This window comes from Eretmochelys imbricata, chromosome 2 (genome assembly GCF_965152235.1).
Source record: "Eretmochelys imbricata isolate rEreImb1 chromosome 2, rEreImb1.hap1, whole genome shotgun sequence".
Lineage (NCBI taxonomy): Eukaryota > Metazoa > Chordata > Testudines > Cheloniidae > Eretmochelys > Eretmochelys imbricata.
This window is the reverse complement of record NC_135573.1, coordinates 104638099-104653607: the sequence shown is the minus strand read 5'-3', so window position 1 is coordinate 104653607 and position 15509 is coordinate 104638099. Positions and strand designations below refer to the sequence as shown.

The window sequence follows — 15509 nt, the reverse complement described above, 5'->3', positions numbered from 1 at the left end:
TTTAAAGAAAACCTCTTGTAGTTTCTCCGAACCAAGCCCCCTACTTCCAAAAAAGCCTTACCCTATATACTGTTACACATGTATGAGTTGGGATCTTCCCTAGATCAATCACTTCTGGTTTTTAAAAAAATTGTTTCAGTCACAGACAAATAACCGTCACTTTAAAGTCTAAGGGCATGGCTAAACTTCAAAGTGCTGTCGTGCGAGCGCTCCCGGAGCAGCGCTTTGAAGTGTGAGTGTGGTCACGCATGAGCGCTGGGAAGAGAGCTCTCCCAGCACTCCTGGTAATCCACCTCCACGAGGGGATTAGCTTCGCGGTGCCCAGCACTCAGAGCCTGTTTACACTACTGCTTTAAAGCACTCTGACTTGCTGCCTTCAGGAGGGTGATTTTTCACACCCCTGAGCCAGCAAGTTAGAGCAAAATGTAAGTGTGGCCAAGCCCTTAGGCTTTCATCTTGCTCCTACTGCTATTAAACGCTCATGATCAAGCCTTTGGAGCACCAGGTTTATAGGAAAGGATGTGGACTCAAATCAGATTTTCTAGATGAGGTAGAATGTATTTTTCTTACAAACTCTATTGCAGTGGTGTCCTCTCCTTCCCCCTGCCTCCTTTTGAAGAACTAGAAGATCTAGGTCTTTATTTCTGATTTGCTTAGACATATGACTATTTTGAATCCAAATTATTAATTTTTCATGTCAAGTTATCATGCTGAATGTTAATGAAACATTACAAACTCTCAAAGTCTAGTTTTTAAAAATAACCATTCATATGCACACACCTTAAAAAAAAGTTAAAAAGTTGGTTTATTTGAAAACTGTGAAATCAAAGGCCAAATAGATAAAATGTTTAACATTGTCCCTGGCCAGTGTACAATAAAGAAAACTGGTAAAACTAGATTGTTTCCTCCACCACCATGGCAAGAATCAACTCTTAATATCACTTCTTAGATCTCTCCCAATAAGAAACATTATTTGTAATATATAAACAGTACCTTAAACCACTCATCTTAAGCTGTCTTGTAGATCTATATTGTCAAATCTGTAGTATAACTCCACTGATATAGTGTTACACCAGAGATGAATCTTGCCTATCGTATATAGAGCCTGCTCACATTCTTTTTCCAAGTATTTTTTTAAATCCCCTTAAGCTCTCCAGACTGATTCACAAACTAAACTCAGCCAAATCACAAGTCAGATTAGATATTACAGGATCCTTTTAGGATACAGCATCATTTTTTTCTTATTGTTTTTAGGTCCTGTTGATCTATCCTCCCCGCACACTCCCAAAAACATAATAATCCCTTACAGGATTTTTGTTCAGTGTTCGTATTACATGACTAGTTTCAGTTTTATTGTGGATTTTCTTTTTGTATTTTACAATTTAAACAAAAATTAATGGAATGGTAAGTATATGAGAACACTTCACCATTTTTTCAAAAATAGGAAAATACACTTTTAATCCAAAACACAGATATTTTAAAGTTTGTAGAAGCTCAAATAGGAAGGCAGCAAGCTTTTCCTTTGATAGTTATGGTTACAGTAAGTCATGCCCTGTTATACAACTGCTTGAAATGTTCAATGTAAAGTTACTTGTACATGCAATTTAAAAAACACAAAACTCTCTGATATGGGATGAAAATTGGTTGACTAGGAAAAGACTGACTTTATTACCTAAATTAATCACAATGAGCACATTATTCTTCTTTCCTTTGTTTAAAGACAGGACAAGTTCAGTGGTAGGACAGACCACTTGTAATATTCACTTTGAATGGCCTCTGTTACTGGCCTTGTTTGGCATAAAGTAATTTTAGTGATTTTTGGAAAGTGCCAAACTGACAATTGGATTAAAACCAAAGCCCCCCATTTATACAGATAGCAGGTATAGCAATGAACTGGTAATGCAAGTGACCACAAAATCACATCCCTAATTCACTTTAAAGGTAGTTTAATCAAACCCACTCAACCCTTTGACTCTCAATTACCAATGATGGCAGTTCTGGAGGTACTTTTTGTGGTGTAGACACTTGTTCACTAGAAACTAGTTTGAGACCAATTTATTTCATAGAAACCATTAACTATCTGTCAGATGGCAAGAATGTGTACTCATCACATATGGAAGTCCCATTTGAATCAACGACATATAGGCGAAAGGTGCCATATTACCATTCCATCCACTCCTAGCTTTAGCTGCTTTCTGACTGTTATAAAAAGGAGAGTGGTTTAAGCTAAATTTCTCATTGGTTATTAAAAGGGGCGTGTGTTCACTCAATATCCTAACCAACATGCATTAGAGTCAGCATAGACACATTCCCATTGACTTCAGTGATGCTTGGACTGAGATTTCTACAGGTAAGGAAAGATATGTGAATAAAAGTCACATTATGTCAAGATGCATCAAAGTAATTTGGTAATTCTCTAAAACTACTTCACCGTTTGCAATTAAGTGGTCAACAGGCTTTGAAATTGTACAAATTTAGCAACTGGAAAGTGTCCCATATCTACAAAGTGACAGTAAACAATCCCTTTGAATTAAAGAGAGTTAATTTTAATGGGATAAAATCACAGCCAGTGTAAATCACCTAATTCCAGTAGTTTAAGAGGAACCTGCCTCCCTCCCAAAAATATATAGATGTTTAGCTACTGTGCATCACTGGAACTGGCACATGTACTCTTCTTTCGAGGAAAAAATTGCTGCATACATTTTATTATTGCTAAAATAAACCTAGCTTTTTTGGGTAGGTTACGAGGAGGAAGTTAAGTACCACAATCATTTTCTTTAGAGGATAAAAGACAAAAATAAAATTAGGAGTTTAAAGAAATTTAAACCAATACTTTAATTCGTTCTGTTCTCATTTAGTTTGTCTTGATATTTTAACCAACATTATAGCGCCCCCCCCCCCCCCTTTTTTTTTTTCCCAGGGAGAGGTTGACATTGCTGACAAAAAATAAACTGTAAATCAGGAAAGACAATACATGTGGTATAAAAGCCTAATGGAGTGGGGCAGGGAGGGAAAAACCTACTCCACAAAAGAAAAATAAAGCTAAAACAAATTCCGGAGCTGAAAATTTGAAGGATCTACCTTCCTCAGATCTACGATCACTGTTGCTTTTTTCCAATAACAAACTCAGATTTGAATGAGACTTTGTGTTCTACTGTAACCCTGCAAAGGTCAGTTTCGAAGTTAAAAGAAATTAAACCACTGTAATAAATTGCTAAACTGAGAAGTATGCAATTATGATTCTTTTTAAAACTATAAAGCATTTTTACAGATCCTGCAGTTTATATTTTAAACTCAAACTGTGCTTTACATTTTTAAGTTCAGACATACTGAAACCCAGAAGCACAGAGGGTTGGCGATTTTTTATCGCCTTTAGGCACACATGTCGTTTTTTCCCAAAAAATGATGCAACATCCATTTTCCATACGCATAGCATTGAGGACAGTAATTCCATCTCCTTTTTTGTAGGATACGGCCTCTTGTGAAAGTAATCTGCCAAAAACTGTTTTCGAGCTTCATATGAACTGTGTTCGTACTGTTTAGGATCCAATGCTAGAATATGGAGGTCCTCACTTGAAGGAGGTCCTTTCATCTCAGTCCTGCTTTCAACCTTTTGTCGCTTGACAGGCACTACCCCTACATTCACATCTTTATCTGGAGCTAGAGCTGTGCCGGTATTTAAGGACTGAGGCTGCTGTTCTTTATTCCTTTGGTCCTCTGCAACAGAGCATAGATCAGATTGTTTTCTTTTAGCAGACTGACAGACAGAATCATGCTTTTCACCATTCACAAATGATAGCTCTTTCTTCTCACTGCGCTCAAGTGGCACTTTCATACTTGAGTTGCTGTCTTTGGGAGCACTTCTGCAGCGGAGCAAATGCACAGCAATAGCTGTCAAAGTCATATTTCCAGTGTACACCCCACAGCAATGGATGCACTTGAAAGCAGGAGACTTTAAAATTGTGTGTACAGTTGGCATGATATGATGCCTCTCTTTCAAATGCATTTCATAGGCTTCTTTGCTAATGAAAGTACCAAAACAAAAGGGGCATGTAAATACTTTTTTGCTGCACATACTGTCCACTTCAGCTGTCTGATGCTTCACTTTGATGTAGACAGGTACGAGGGTCCTCGAGTTTACCCCTGCAAGTACTGCCAAGTATACTTCCTTTTCACCAAGTTCTTCTTTTGGTAACATTGTACTGAAATCAAAATGTGGAAATATAAGGTCACCGTCAGCATCATTATCTAGCTGAAATCCTCTGTTGCTGTAGTCTTCATGTAACTTCTTCCTTCCATTATGCACAGTCTTATTGTGTTCCACAAGGCTTTTTAGATCATGGAAAGTATATGTACAGAACAAACAAGCTAAGCCATGCATCAGAAGATGTTTTATAAGTTCTTCCTCACACAGGAAACATTTACAAGAGAAACACCGGACAGTCTTCTCTTTCATCCACCTCAGAAAGGGTGCACATACTGCAAGCTTGTCAGGTTCAAGGGTTTCCTCTGTTTTTACTGCATTGTGCTTATGAGCCACTTCCATGTGGACCTGATAGACATTTGATGGGAAGAGCTCATTGCATACAGGGCACGTCTTCCATTGCTTAGCCTGTTTGAGGGCTTGGCTTGTTTCAGGAGCAGATGGAGAAGCCTGTGCAGACATATTGTGGGAAGAAGTCACAACAACAGGAGGAGAAGGTGCACTAGCTGGAGAGCGAGATATCTGAGTTACTGTGCCAGACTGCATTAGCTGAATGGGCATTTGCGGTGGTGTAACAGTTGCTACCCCGCCACCAGGTGGTACAGGCAAAGTAACTGAAACTGGTGCAAGGGTATATGTAGGTATCCCATTAACCTGCTTACCAGTTGGAATTAACTGTCTAAGTATAGGTCCTGCAGTCAGGAAAGTGGTATTTTGAGAAACTCCAGGTCTGATGGGCTGATTTACAGGGAGAACCCCTGAGGTAACAGGTTGATTAAGTTGGAGAATCCCAGGTCTGACAGGCTGTCTTACAGGAAGAACCTCTGATGCAACAGGCTGATTAAGCTGGAGAACTCCTGAGGTAACAGTCTGGGGCATAGGAAGAACCCCAGGACCAATGGGTCTATTCATATTCCCAACAGGTCGATTTATAGGGAGAACCCCAGGTGCAAGAGGTCTAGTTACTGGGAGAACTCCAGGCCCAACATGACTATTTACAGGACCAACAGGATGAGCTACTGGAAGAGCCCCAGGTGCAACCAGACTATTTATGGTCCCAATAGGCTGATTAACAGGAAGAAGACCAGGCCTGACAGGTTGACTAAGTGGAAGAACCCCAGGAGCAACAGGTCTATTTATGGTCCCAACAGGCTGAGTAAGGGGAAGAACCCCAGGCCTGACAGGCTGATTAAGAGGGACCCTATGGGAAACAAAAACAGGTTGTGGAACTGGTGGCTGAAGATTAACATTCTGACCTACTGGGAGCGGACTGGATACAAGAGTAACATGTGGTGGAGTAACAACTGGAGCAGGAGACGTATGTGTAAGGCTACCAGAGACATTTGAAACAGTCAGAGGTCTAACTGTATTTTGAACTGCTTTTCCCTGTACCATGGTTTGGTTCTGATTATTCTGAGGAAATGCAAGTTGAATGCAAGTTGGAGTAGTAACTGAGCTTGATGGAGCAGTGGTGGGCATTAAAGATGGAGCTGCTATAGTTGTGGGAGGCTTGGGAGCAATATGCATTTGCTTCACAAGTCCTGGTTTCTTAATATGTTCTGAAATCACAGATCTAAGTTTATTCTCCAGATCTCTGTGCATATCAGATGTTAAGACATGATACATTAAAGAATCTTGGCTGTTTGCAGAAGCATTACATTTTTTACAGTAGTGCTCAATAAAATTCTCTTCATTTTCATCTGGTCTCTGGCCAAAATATGTGCTTATTAAATTTTGAAAATGGTTCATCAGCACATGTTTCTTCATATTGTAGTACAGTGTGTCTGTAAAGTGACATTTTAGACATGTGAAGTTTATAATGTCACTCCTGAATTGTTTCATGCCACCCAAAATGCTCACTGTATAGTTCTGTATTTTCCTATTAGAAGAGTGAAACATCCGGATGTGTTTTCCCACTATTTTTGAATCAGAAGCAAATGCACATTTTGGGCAAGGAACCACCAGCTCTTGGTCCATTTCATCTTCATGGTAACGGTGCAAATGATTCTTGAACGAAGTAAGAAATTTTGAGGAGAACTTGCATAGGCTACAGCAATACGGCTTTGTTCTGTATCTCTGCAAATAAATAAAAAAAGTTCACACAGCACCTTGTTAAAAAACACACCAGGATTCTATAAACTGCCAGTTTTTGTCATGGTCCAAAGAAAATGCCACCAACAGAAGTGTACCCCCAAGAAACAGGTTCAGACAACTTTACAAAGACATATGTAAAGATGACATGCGTGAGAAAACAAATTATTTGGATTTGTGCCCTTTTATGCTTCTTTATAATGTATAAAGAAGGCCTGAATGGATCTTTCCCTCACTCTGATTTTTAAAAAAATTAGAAACTCCAGTTCCTTAAGGACTCTGGGCCATCAAAGAGACTGGAACAATTAAGACAACACAATACACAAGAAATGAAACCTGGGAAATCAAGAGGGAAGGGACTTTTCATTCAGACTGTTTAAAGCTTTACTTGTATGAACTAAACACACCCCACACACTCTAAGAAAAAAACTTAAAGATTCCAACACCTCGTCCTTCAACAAATGGGTGAGAAAAAGCTCAAACCACTTTTCAAAACCCCTAATCCAACCAAGTCTTTCAGCAAAACTAGGAAATACCAGACATTTAATATTCCTAAGAGTAAAAACAAGCCAAGAAAATGTTAAGGGGTGGGGAGGAGAGAACGGGGAGAGAAGAAAAAAAAATTGCTAAACCTTTCAGACCTCCTTTAAACATAAGAAAAGAGCAATAAAAATATACAAACCCATTTGTTTTCCTTTGTAGTTCACTTTTAGAATACCACTTGTATTACACAGCCCCTCTCCTCATACCAATATTTAATTCACAAAGCATTTTTACCTCTAAATATTTTCAAATAATTTTTTGTAAAATGCACATTTAAACTATCATTCTTCTCTAATTCCACCTGACTAAAATAAAATTCAAAATTCATTCCCTCTCCAACAAGAATCATTGCATTTGTTTTCTCCATCAATGGCACTTCAGCTGAAAACTGTTAGTTTTCCACTCTGAATTCTCACTGATCAGTTAAGTTACTCTTCATTCCCACATGGAGTAAATACTGTTATAGGTCTATGAAAGACTATAAGAGCCACTTCAGTCACATACACATCTACCCCAATATAACGTGATCCAATATAACATGAATTTGGATATAACGCAGTAAAGCAAAAATGGTTTTCTGTCTCGTCTACCACATTGGTTCTCAAACTGAACCAGGTCGTGACCTGGTTATGTGGGGGGTTGTGAGCCCCAAACCCAGCGTGTGCCTGCAAGTTGCGAGCCCCGACCGCGATGCATAGCTGCGAACCCTGACCCCAGTGAGCCCCAACCCCGGTAGGCACGTGTAGCTGTGAGCCCTGACCCCAGGGCATGGCTGCGAGCCCCGACCCTGGCCTTCATGTGAAGGACGACATCAGATGCACCCTTTCTAAAGCACCAAGAATAAAAACTTCTTGTGTCAAATACTGTATTAATAATGGAAATACTCTATGCCAAAGGAAGTACGATATAACGCAGTTTCACCTATAACGCGGTAAGATTTTTTGGCTCCCAAGGACCGCGTTATATTGGGGTAGAGGTGTATTTTCATTTTTCTAGCTTTTGATACTGGGTCTCATGTGAGTTGTCCTGTAGTTCCTAAGGAATGAGCATTCGTTGCTCCAAGAACTACAGAGCTTCCAGGCAGAGTCAATGTCATTAAGTTTACATTCATAAAGCATCCTAAGGTAACTTCTCAGCTCGGAGAACCTTTACAACAAGACTAATAGGATGGACAGGCAGTCTTGGCCTCCCAAGAGGAGGTGCTGCTGATCCCCACGTAAAAGAAAAAAAATGGGGAATTTTCTGTAGTATTTTTCTGAATGATATGCCTGGCAGTAACTAACATAAATTGAGATTGTAGCCAGTGGGTGCAGAAAGGTTAAAATACTCCTAGGGCAAATCAGGAGACATGAGGTGTTCTGGTCACGTAACTGTCTCTCGGGTGGTATGAATAGGTCGTTAAAGGACTGGCTGAAAGTGACCCATATCAATGGAGGAGCTAGAAAGGCAAAGGGAACCCCAATGTCTGTGAAACTCACACCTAGCAAACAGCCAAAAGGAAGGAGATTTCCCCCCCACCACCACCTCTCTGCAGACAAGCAGAGCTGAGACCCCAAGCTGAAGAACAAAGGGAAAAGATGTCAGGTGGCTGTGTTTAACAGCTGGCCTTTAGAGAAACACAGGAGCTCTGACCTGGGACTGACAGACAATGAGACAGAAACAAAGGAAACCAAGAGAGTTCCGGGAGCAGCATGTCTCAAGGCAGTAGAGATTATATTTTTAAATCTTTGTTTCTGTATGCTAACCTGAGGACTTTCAGATTCTTTATGCCAGATGGCTAATAAATTGTTACCTTGTTTTGAAAAGGCTTCCTGGTGTGATTGCAAATACTTGCTGAGGTGCACTGATCTCTGAAGAGGACAAAAGAATTTGAATAGGAGTCTGTCTCAGTTCAACTTGCTGGAGAGAGCTCACCCTCAGTGAGAAGCACTGCTGGAGCTGAGGCTCAGTCTGGGAGGCACTAAGTCTGCATTACTTACTTTAAAAGAAGAATGTAATCCCTTGAGAGTCTGGCACATTTAAGGGGTACCTTCAAGGGACTGTTTAAAAGCTGGGGCATAGCACAAATCCTCACCACAACATGGCTGGGGATCAGATTCATCAGTTTGCAGCCTGTGAAGATGAACTCAAGCAGGGAGTAGGAGTTAGAATGAATTAATCTGTATGGCTGCTCCTCCCCTGTTTGACAGCTGATCTCCAGAGAGCAGGGAATTGTTGCCTTACACAAAGCAGATTCTCACATTAATAGCCATGCCAAGTATTGCCTGATCTCAAAAATTCTATTTTTTAGGGTATATCACTGTAAAGTGAATGATGTATCAATGCCAGATGGCATCAAGTAACTTGACTCCCCATCCACTTCAGAAAGTGGAAAAAAACTTCTGCTAATCTTCTTAGGGCAGTTGAGAGAAGTCAAGAAGTCTTTGATGACAGTGACTGATTGGTTAAGAAGTTTTCAATATCAAACTTTTAAGCCTTTCAAGCCCAAAAATGGCCTCCATCAGGCTCCTCAACCATCTGGCAGAGTATGGGACCAGGATTAAAGGCTGAAGACCTGACAAAGTTCTCACAGTTGGAGTGGTGTTAGAGATTTGCCTCCACCTTAAGTAGTAAACTACCCTCCCCACCCCACTGTAGAACGCTCTGACAACTACTGCTTCCACATTACTTTGACAACCAGACTAATCTGTACCTGGCCAAGCTCTTATTTAGGCACACTATGTCTACATTCCTCTCCCTTGTAGCTGAACATCTTCCACCCCTTCCCTCACAGATATGCATCTGGCATCAATAATCTATGCCTCTCTCCCCCATAGGTTTAACTACAATGATAAGATGAGCCTGGGATTGATTTAGAAAGTCACCCAAAAGCTCTTGCAAGCATATAATGTAATTTCCCCCTTGAGAGGTATTGGGCAGTAATATACTGACACCTTGCTCTACTCTCTGCATTGGTGCCAGTTCACTTTCAGATGAAATTCAAGGTGCTGGATGCAACTCCAACCTTTATCTGATCATCCTGACACAATGCAGTTCAGTGACTCTTTACAACACGCACCAATAAATCTAGATTTTAAGTGTACACCAAAAGTAAACATTAAAATGTACCAGGGTTTAGGGAATCCCCTGGCTACCTCTCTACCACTGGCTCCCCAATTTCATTTATTAGATGCCTACCTTCTCCAAAAGATGGCCTGGGAAGTAGGTACCCTACTCTTTGCTGTAACAGCATTTCCCAACAGTTACTGTTTTCCATTTTTTCTTGCTTCACTTTTTTCCATTTTTGTATGTTTGTTTTCCTTATTCAGTCTTGTTCTGGTGAGGAGAAGAAACTGGCAAAAATCAAACCACAACAGAAGAGGCCACATGTTTGGGCTGGAAGCGTCCACTGGCAAAAGGGTTTCATGAAGCACTGCCCCTTTCCTCTTCCACATTGATCCTCTCCTTCCTAAACTTGTTCAAACACCTCTTAGGTAAGGCGATACCATTCTACAATACTGAGTAGAATGTTTCAGAGGCTGTCTCATTTGCTAGCCTCCTCCATTCCCCACACCAACCTGCGTGTGAGATGGGGAAGGGAGGGTGGTAGTAAAACTGCCACTGTTAGCACCAACAATCTCGAAGGGAGGTAAGGGGAAAACTGGTGGAGAAAGTATTCCAGCCTGGAAGTGGCTAATGCATGGATCATTCAGGACCTCTGACAAGAAAGGGGACAGTCCAATGAGCCAAGGAGGTAGAAAGGGAGAATCATTTCTCTCCACTTATGCTACCTCAACATCCAAGCTCAAGAAGTCCAATAGGACACCATGACTTTGACTCGATGATATAAGAACAAGTGTTTTTGATGGAAGAAGAGGTCACTGGTTTGGCTAATTCTGCAGAACACTTCCCCCTTCTCTCCAGCATCAGTTTGGTCTTCCCAAGGTTCAGTCTGACCCAGCTCCTTTTCATCCAGAAGCCAATTTCTCAAAGGCTTGGTGACACTGAGCATGTATGCTGAAAAGTAGATGTAAAGTGGGGTGGCCGTGTACTGCTGACAGCAGAGTTCATAGTATCTCAGTTTCCTACAAGAGGTATCATGTTGATACTGATAGTCTCCCATGCTTAAGAAAGATTTACTCAGGACTGGAACAGATGCAGAGAAGGGCTACTAGGATGATCAGAAGAGTGGAGAAGGTACCTCACGAGAGAAGACTTAAGGAGCTTGACTTGTTTAGCCTAACAAAATGAATGCTGAGGGAAGATATGATTGCTCTCTATAAATATATCAAAGGGATAACCACCAGGTTAAGGGGCAATGTTGGCACAAAAGCAAATGGACATCAACAAATTTTGGCTTGAAATTAGACTAAATGTTTCTAACCATCAGAAGAATGCAGTTCTGGAACAGCTTTCCAAGGAGAAAGTGGGGTCAAAAAACAACTTGTTTCAAGACTGAGCTTGATAAAGTTTTGGAGGAGAAGGCATAATGAAGTTGCCTACAAGGGCATATGGCCCATTTGTGACTGTTATTAGCAAATATCTCCTACGGTGAGAAATGGGACACTAGATGGAGCTACTACAAAAATCCTTTCCCAGATATGACTGGTGGGTCTCACCCAAATGCTCAGGGTCTGATCACCATATTTGGGGTCAGTCTGCCATTCTGACCTGGTGAAGAATTTCTTAGACTCTGGGGGCCTTTTGCCTTCCTCTCAGAGTGAGGCTCAGGTCACTCGTTGATTTGAACTAGAGTAAGTGATGGATTCTCTGTAACTTGAAGTCTTTAAATCATGATTTGAGGACTTCAGTAATTGAGCCGGAAGTTATGGACCTATTATAGAAGTGGGTGGGTGAGGTTCTGTGGCTTGTGATGTGCAGGAGGTTAGACTAGATGATCATGATGGTCCCTTTTTGCCTTAGAGATTATAAAAGTCTCAAGAGCATGGATACCTGTAGAACCTCACCCGCAAGGTCTCTTGGGAAAGGGCAGCTGTCAATCACTACCCAAAGCTCCCTTTGAAAGGAATCACTGAAGCCACTGTAGTGCTGCACTATCAGCTCCAAATAGATCGTATAAATGGGTCAACCGCACTTCATGACAGACTGGAAAAGGCTAAAGAGGCCTTGAGTTTTGACTTTTCATTATAGTGATTATTAGTGGCCCTAGAGCAGTCTTCAGGAAAAGTCCAAAATTGAAAGGATCAAAGAAGTCAACAGAGGCCGGGTCTCATTGGCATGATTGAAGATTGGGACAACTATAGCATTCTTCAAAGATTGAAGTTTCCCACCCCACACTTAGAGCACACTGATCATGGGAAAAGTAATGGAAGTGGTACTGAAAGCAACTGAATGTACATGCTAGTGAAATAAATACTGCCGTGTCTTTAGGAACTGCTTCATCACTAGATTCATTTTCCTCCTTCCATTTCTGTGATCGCAGGCCTAGTTGCTTTTCGCTAGCCTTCACAAACTGAGAAGAGAATAAATTAATTTCTCAGGTGGTGGGCCCTATCACTCTTTAGAAATTCTTGCAACTCCTCCTGTGATGGAACCAAACTTGCCTGAACTTTTCTGTTGAAACCTCTCCACAGCAATCAATGCTCCAGTCAGTATTTAGATTATGCAGGCCAGGCTGCTTAATTGTATCATTATTCTCAATAGTTCCCTTAACCACGATTTGAAAGCTGTGACAAAGAAAGTTCTTTTTTGCGTCCTTTATAGCAATGGCATATTCCTGCAAGATGCTCCCCACTACAAACTGTACAACGGTAAGACTGGGGAGAAAAATTCTTTATGCCTCCTCTAGGCACTTTTTTTTGTTCTGGAAACTTAAGATAAAATTTTCAGAAGTGCTTACCAGTGATTCAGAAGCCTAAATCCCAATAACTTGCAACTAACTGGACTTCAAGCTCCCTTTCTTCTACCCCACCATAAATAGTTGCTATTTGTCAGAATAGAAAAGTAAAAGTTTGTTACTTGATAAATTCCCCCTGTAGGGCAGACCTCTCCCCTAGTTCAGGCCAGCACACCTTCCTGCAAATATGAAAAGCTGTTCAGACTTGTCCATAGGCTCCATTGTTTGGCCTTGCTCCTTCCACCCACAAAGATGAGTATTTCCAAACTTGTATGGAAACAAATTCTTACGAGTAGATTAGAATTTAAAACTCCTAACACAAATGGAGTTGAGTATTATTGTTAACAATATACAGGGAGCCTGAAGAGGCCATTAGAGACACATTCAGGAGAACTCCAATCTGCCCTGCTGGACAAGAATAGGTCCCAGAAAGGAAATTTTAGTAACGATCTTTCATTCTGGACTTTGACCTTTCCCCTAATCTGAGATATACGGGAAACACAAGTCATCAGGAAAAAGTTAGTAAGGAGGGCAAGTAGAACAGAAGAAGGTGGTTTCACCTTCCCTAAAATTAACATTAATCTGAACCGGACAAATTCAAAATTATAAATAAGACAAAATTTTAAAAACAAGTGAAGATGATTAATCATTGGAAAAAATCTCTTGAGGTCTTCAAATCAAGACTAGATGCCTTTCTGTAAGATTTGCTTTAGTCAAACCAATTATTCAGCTCAATACAGGAGTGAAATTATATTGTCTGTTATTGAGGAGTTCAAACTAGATGATCTAATGGTCCCTTCCAGCCTTAAAAAGAAAAAAAATCTATTAATCTGTTTCAGGACTACTGCTTGGAGCAACTTTCTGCCAAGCACCAGCCTGGAAATGAGTGAAGATTGAACCTGTAGAGCTTTAAAAACTTGGACCAGGTGGCAGCTTTGCACATATATTCTGTGTCAGTCAACATTCTTTTTGCCAGAGCAGGCTGGCAAGTGAACTCAGGTATTAAAAAAAAATTTGCTCATCTGTGGGCCATAGCATCTGCTCCCAATGATCTCCGATGAAGAAGGGGCCTTGTTTTTGCATTTTGTCTGTATGTGACTAAATCCACCTAGGATAGTCTAGCAGCTGAAAAATTTCTTGGTTCAGAGCCCACTCCAAATTTTCTCTCCACAGATGAGTTAGCCAATCTGCTTTTGTATTCCAGGATCCTTTTACAGTAGAACCTCACTGTTACAAACACCAGAATTATGAACTGACAAGTCAACCACACACCTCATTTGCAACTGGAAGTACAGTCAAGAAGCGGCAGTGGATCCCCTTCCCCTCAAAAAAGCAAATACAGCACAATACTGTGTTAAACTACTAAAAAGATAAAGGGAAAATTTAAAAAAAAACAGATCTGACAAGGAAAGAAACCTGTTTCTGTGCTTGGTTCATTTAAATTAAGATAGTTAAAAGCAGCATTTTTCTTCTGCATAGCAAAGTTTCAAAGTTGTATTAAGCCAATGTTCACCTGTAAACTTTTGAAAGAACAACCACTGTTTTGTTCAGTTACAAAACATTTCTGAGTTATGGACAACCTCCATTCCCGACGCGTTCGTAACTCTAAGGTTCTAATGTATTTGGTTTACCCTGATGGAGGCTATATAATATCACACACACAGTAGGATCTGCAAGGCTTGTATGTGTTTTGATTTGAACCACAAGTCCCCCTCTTCATCTTATGTGGTTGTGTTGTCTGATGGGACAACATGCTCTTGCCTCAGGTGATCCTGAAATTCTCAGAAGGCAAGCTGGTGCACTTATTTCTAGATTGGTGCTTTGAAGCCAACCTCAACCACACAATCCAAGTGGGCTCCTAAACCTGCTAGACTAGTGTTTTCAATCAGACCTTAAAGTACAGACTGAGGGAAGGAACTTACTGTGTAGGCTTCCTACTTCCACAGAGGGAGTAAGTTAGTTGGGGGGACATATTTTCCTTTTCATGTGCATTTCTTGCTGGGAATAATTTCAAACCTGAAGGAGAAATCTCATCTGTATATTCATTCACGGGATGATCTCTATGCACAATTGGAGACATTAGGCCCAGCAATTGCAAGGAAAGATGAATGGAATACATATGGTAATAATACAAGTACTGTGCAGATCAGCGTCTTTGCAGCGTGTCACAAAGACTACAGCTCTCCTTGTGTTCCCATCTCCCAGGCCAGTGGTTTTCAACCTTTTTTCATTTGCGGACCCCTAAAAAATGTCAAATGGCAGTGCAGACCCCCTTTGTAAATCTTAGACGTAGTCTGTGGGCTCCCAGGGTCCATGGGCCACAGGTTGAAAAAATCACTGTCCTAAGAGGACAATGCTCAAAAGAGAAGACCAGTGAACTCTTCTTTGGATTTATTATAAAACTTTGTGCCTGAAGCATGGAAAGCATCCCAAACTGTTGCCTGTAAGATCCTTGGGGAGGAGGCTCTGATGAGTATGTTACCTAGAAACAAGAATCAATGAGTTCTTAGAGCCCCTTAGCCTACTTATTATCACTAGCAATTCCTTCACTGACTACTTCAAGCAGAGTGGAGGGCCAAGATTACTGTTTTGTATTGATAGTGGCGATTTCCTTAGACAAACTTGAGAATTATCAAGGACAGGGCCTATGGGAATATGCAAACAAGTTCCCAGTTCCACCAATGTCAGTAGGTCTCCTGAAGAGACTGCAGTGATGGTAGAAGCTAAAGTCTCAATTATGAATATAAATTCTCTTCAACCACCTATTCAGCTTCTTGAAGTCTATGATGGCCTAAAACATTTTTTTAAAAGCTAAACTATGATAATTAGGGAGTA

At 40.7% G+C, this 15509-nt stretch overlaps 1 protein-coding gene across 6 annotated transcripts in view; it reads right to left on the bottom strand.

Moving 5' to 3' along the window:
- Positions 1-787: 787 nt before the first annotated feature.
- Positions 788-15509, bottom strand: part of ADNP2 (ADNP homeobox 2) — a 31329-nt gene continuing 16607 nt past the window's right edge. For 5 of the 6 annotated variants that reach the window (XM_077810544.1, XM_077810547.1, XM_077810545.1 and 2 more), the window contains one exon: positions 788-6280. In XM_077810544.1, the coding sequence (XP_077666670.1) occupies positions 3266-6280 (3015 nt within the window). In that variant the 3' untranslated portion in view covers positions 788-3265. Of the gene's footprint in view, positions 6281-10015; positions 10154-15509 lie in introns of all 6 variants that reach the window. The other variant, XM_077810548.1, reaches the window with a different exon arrangement.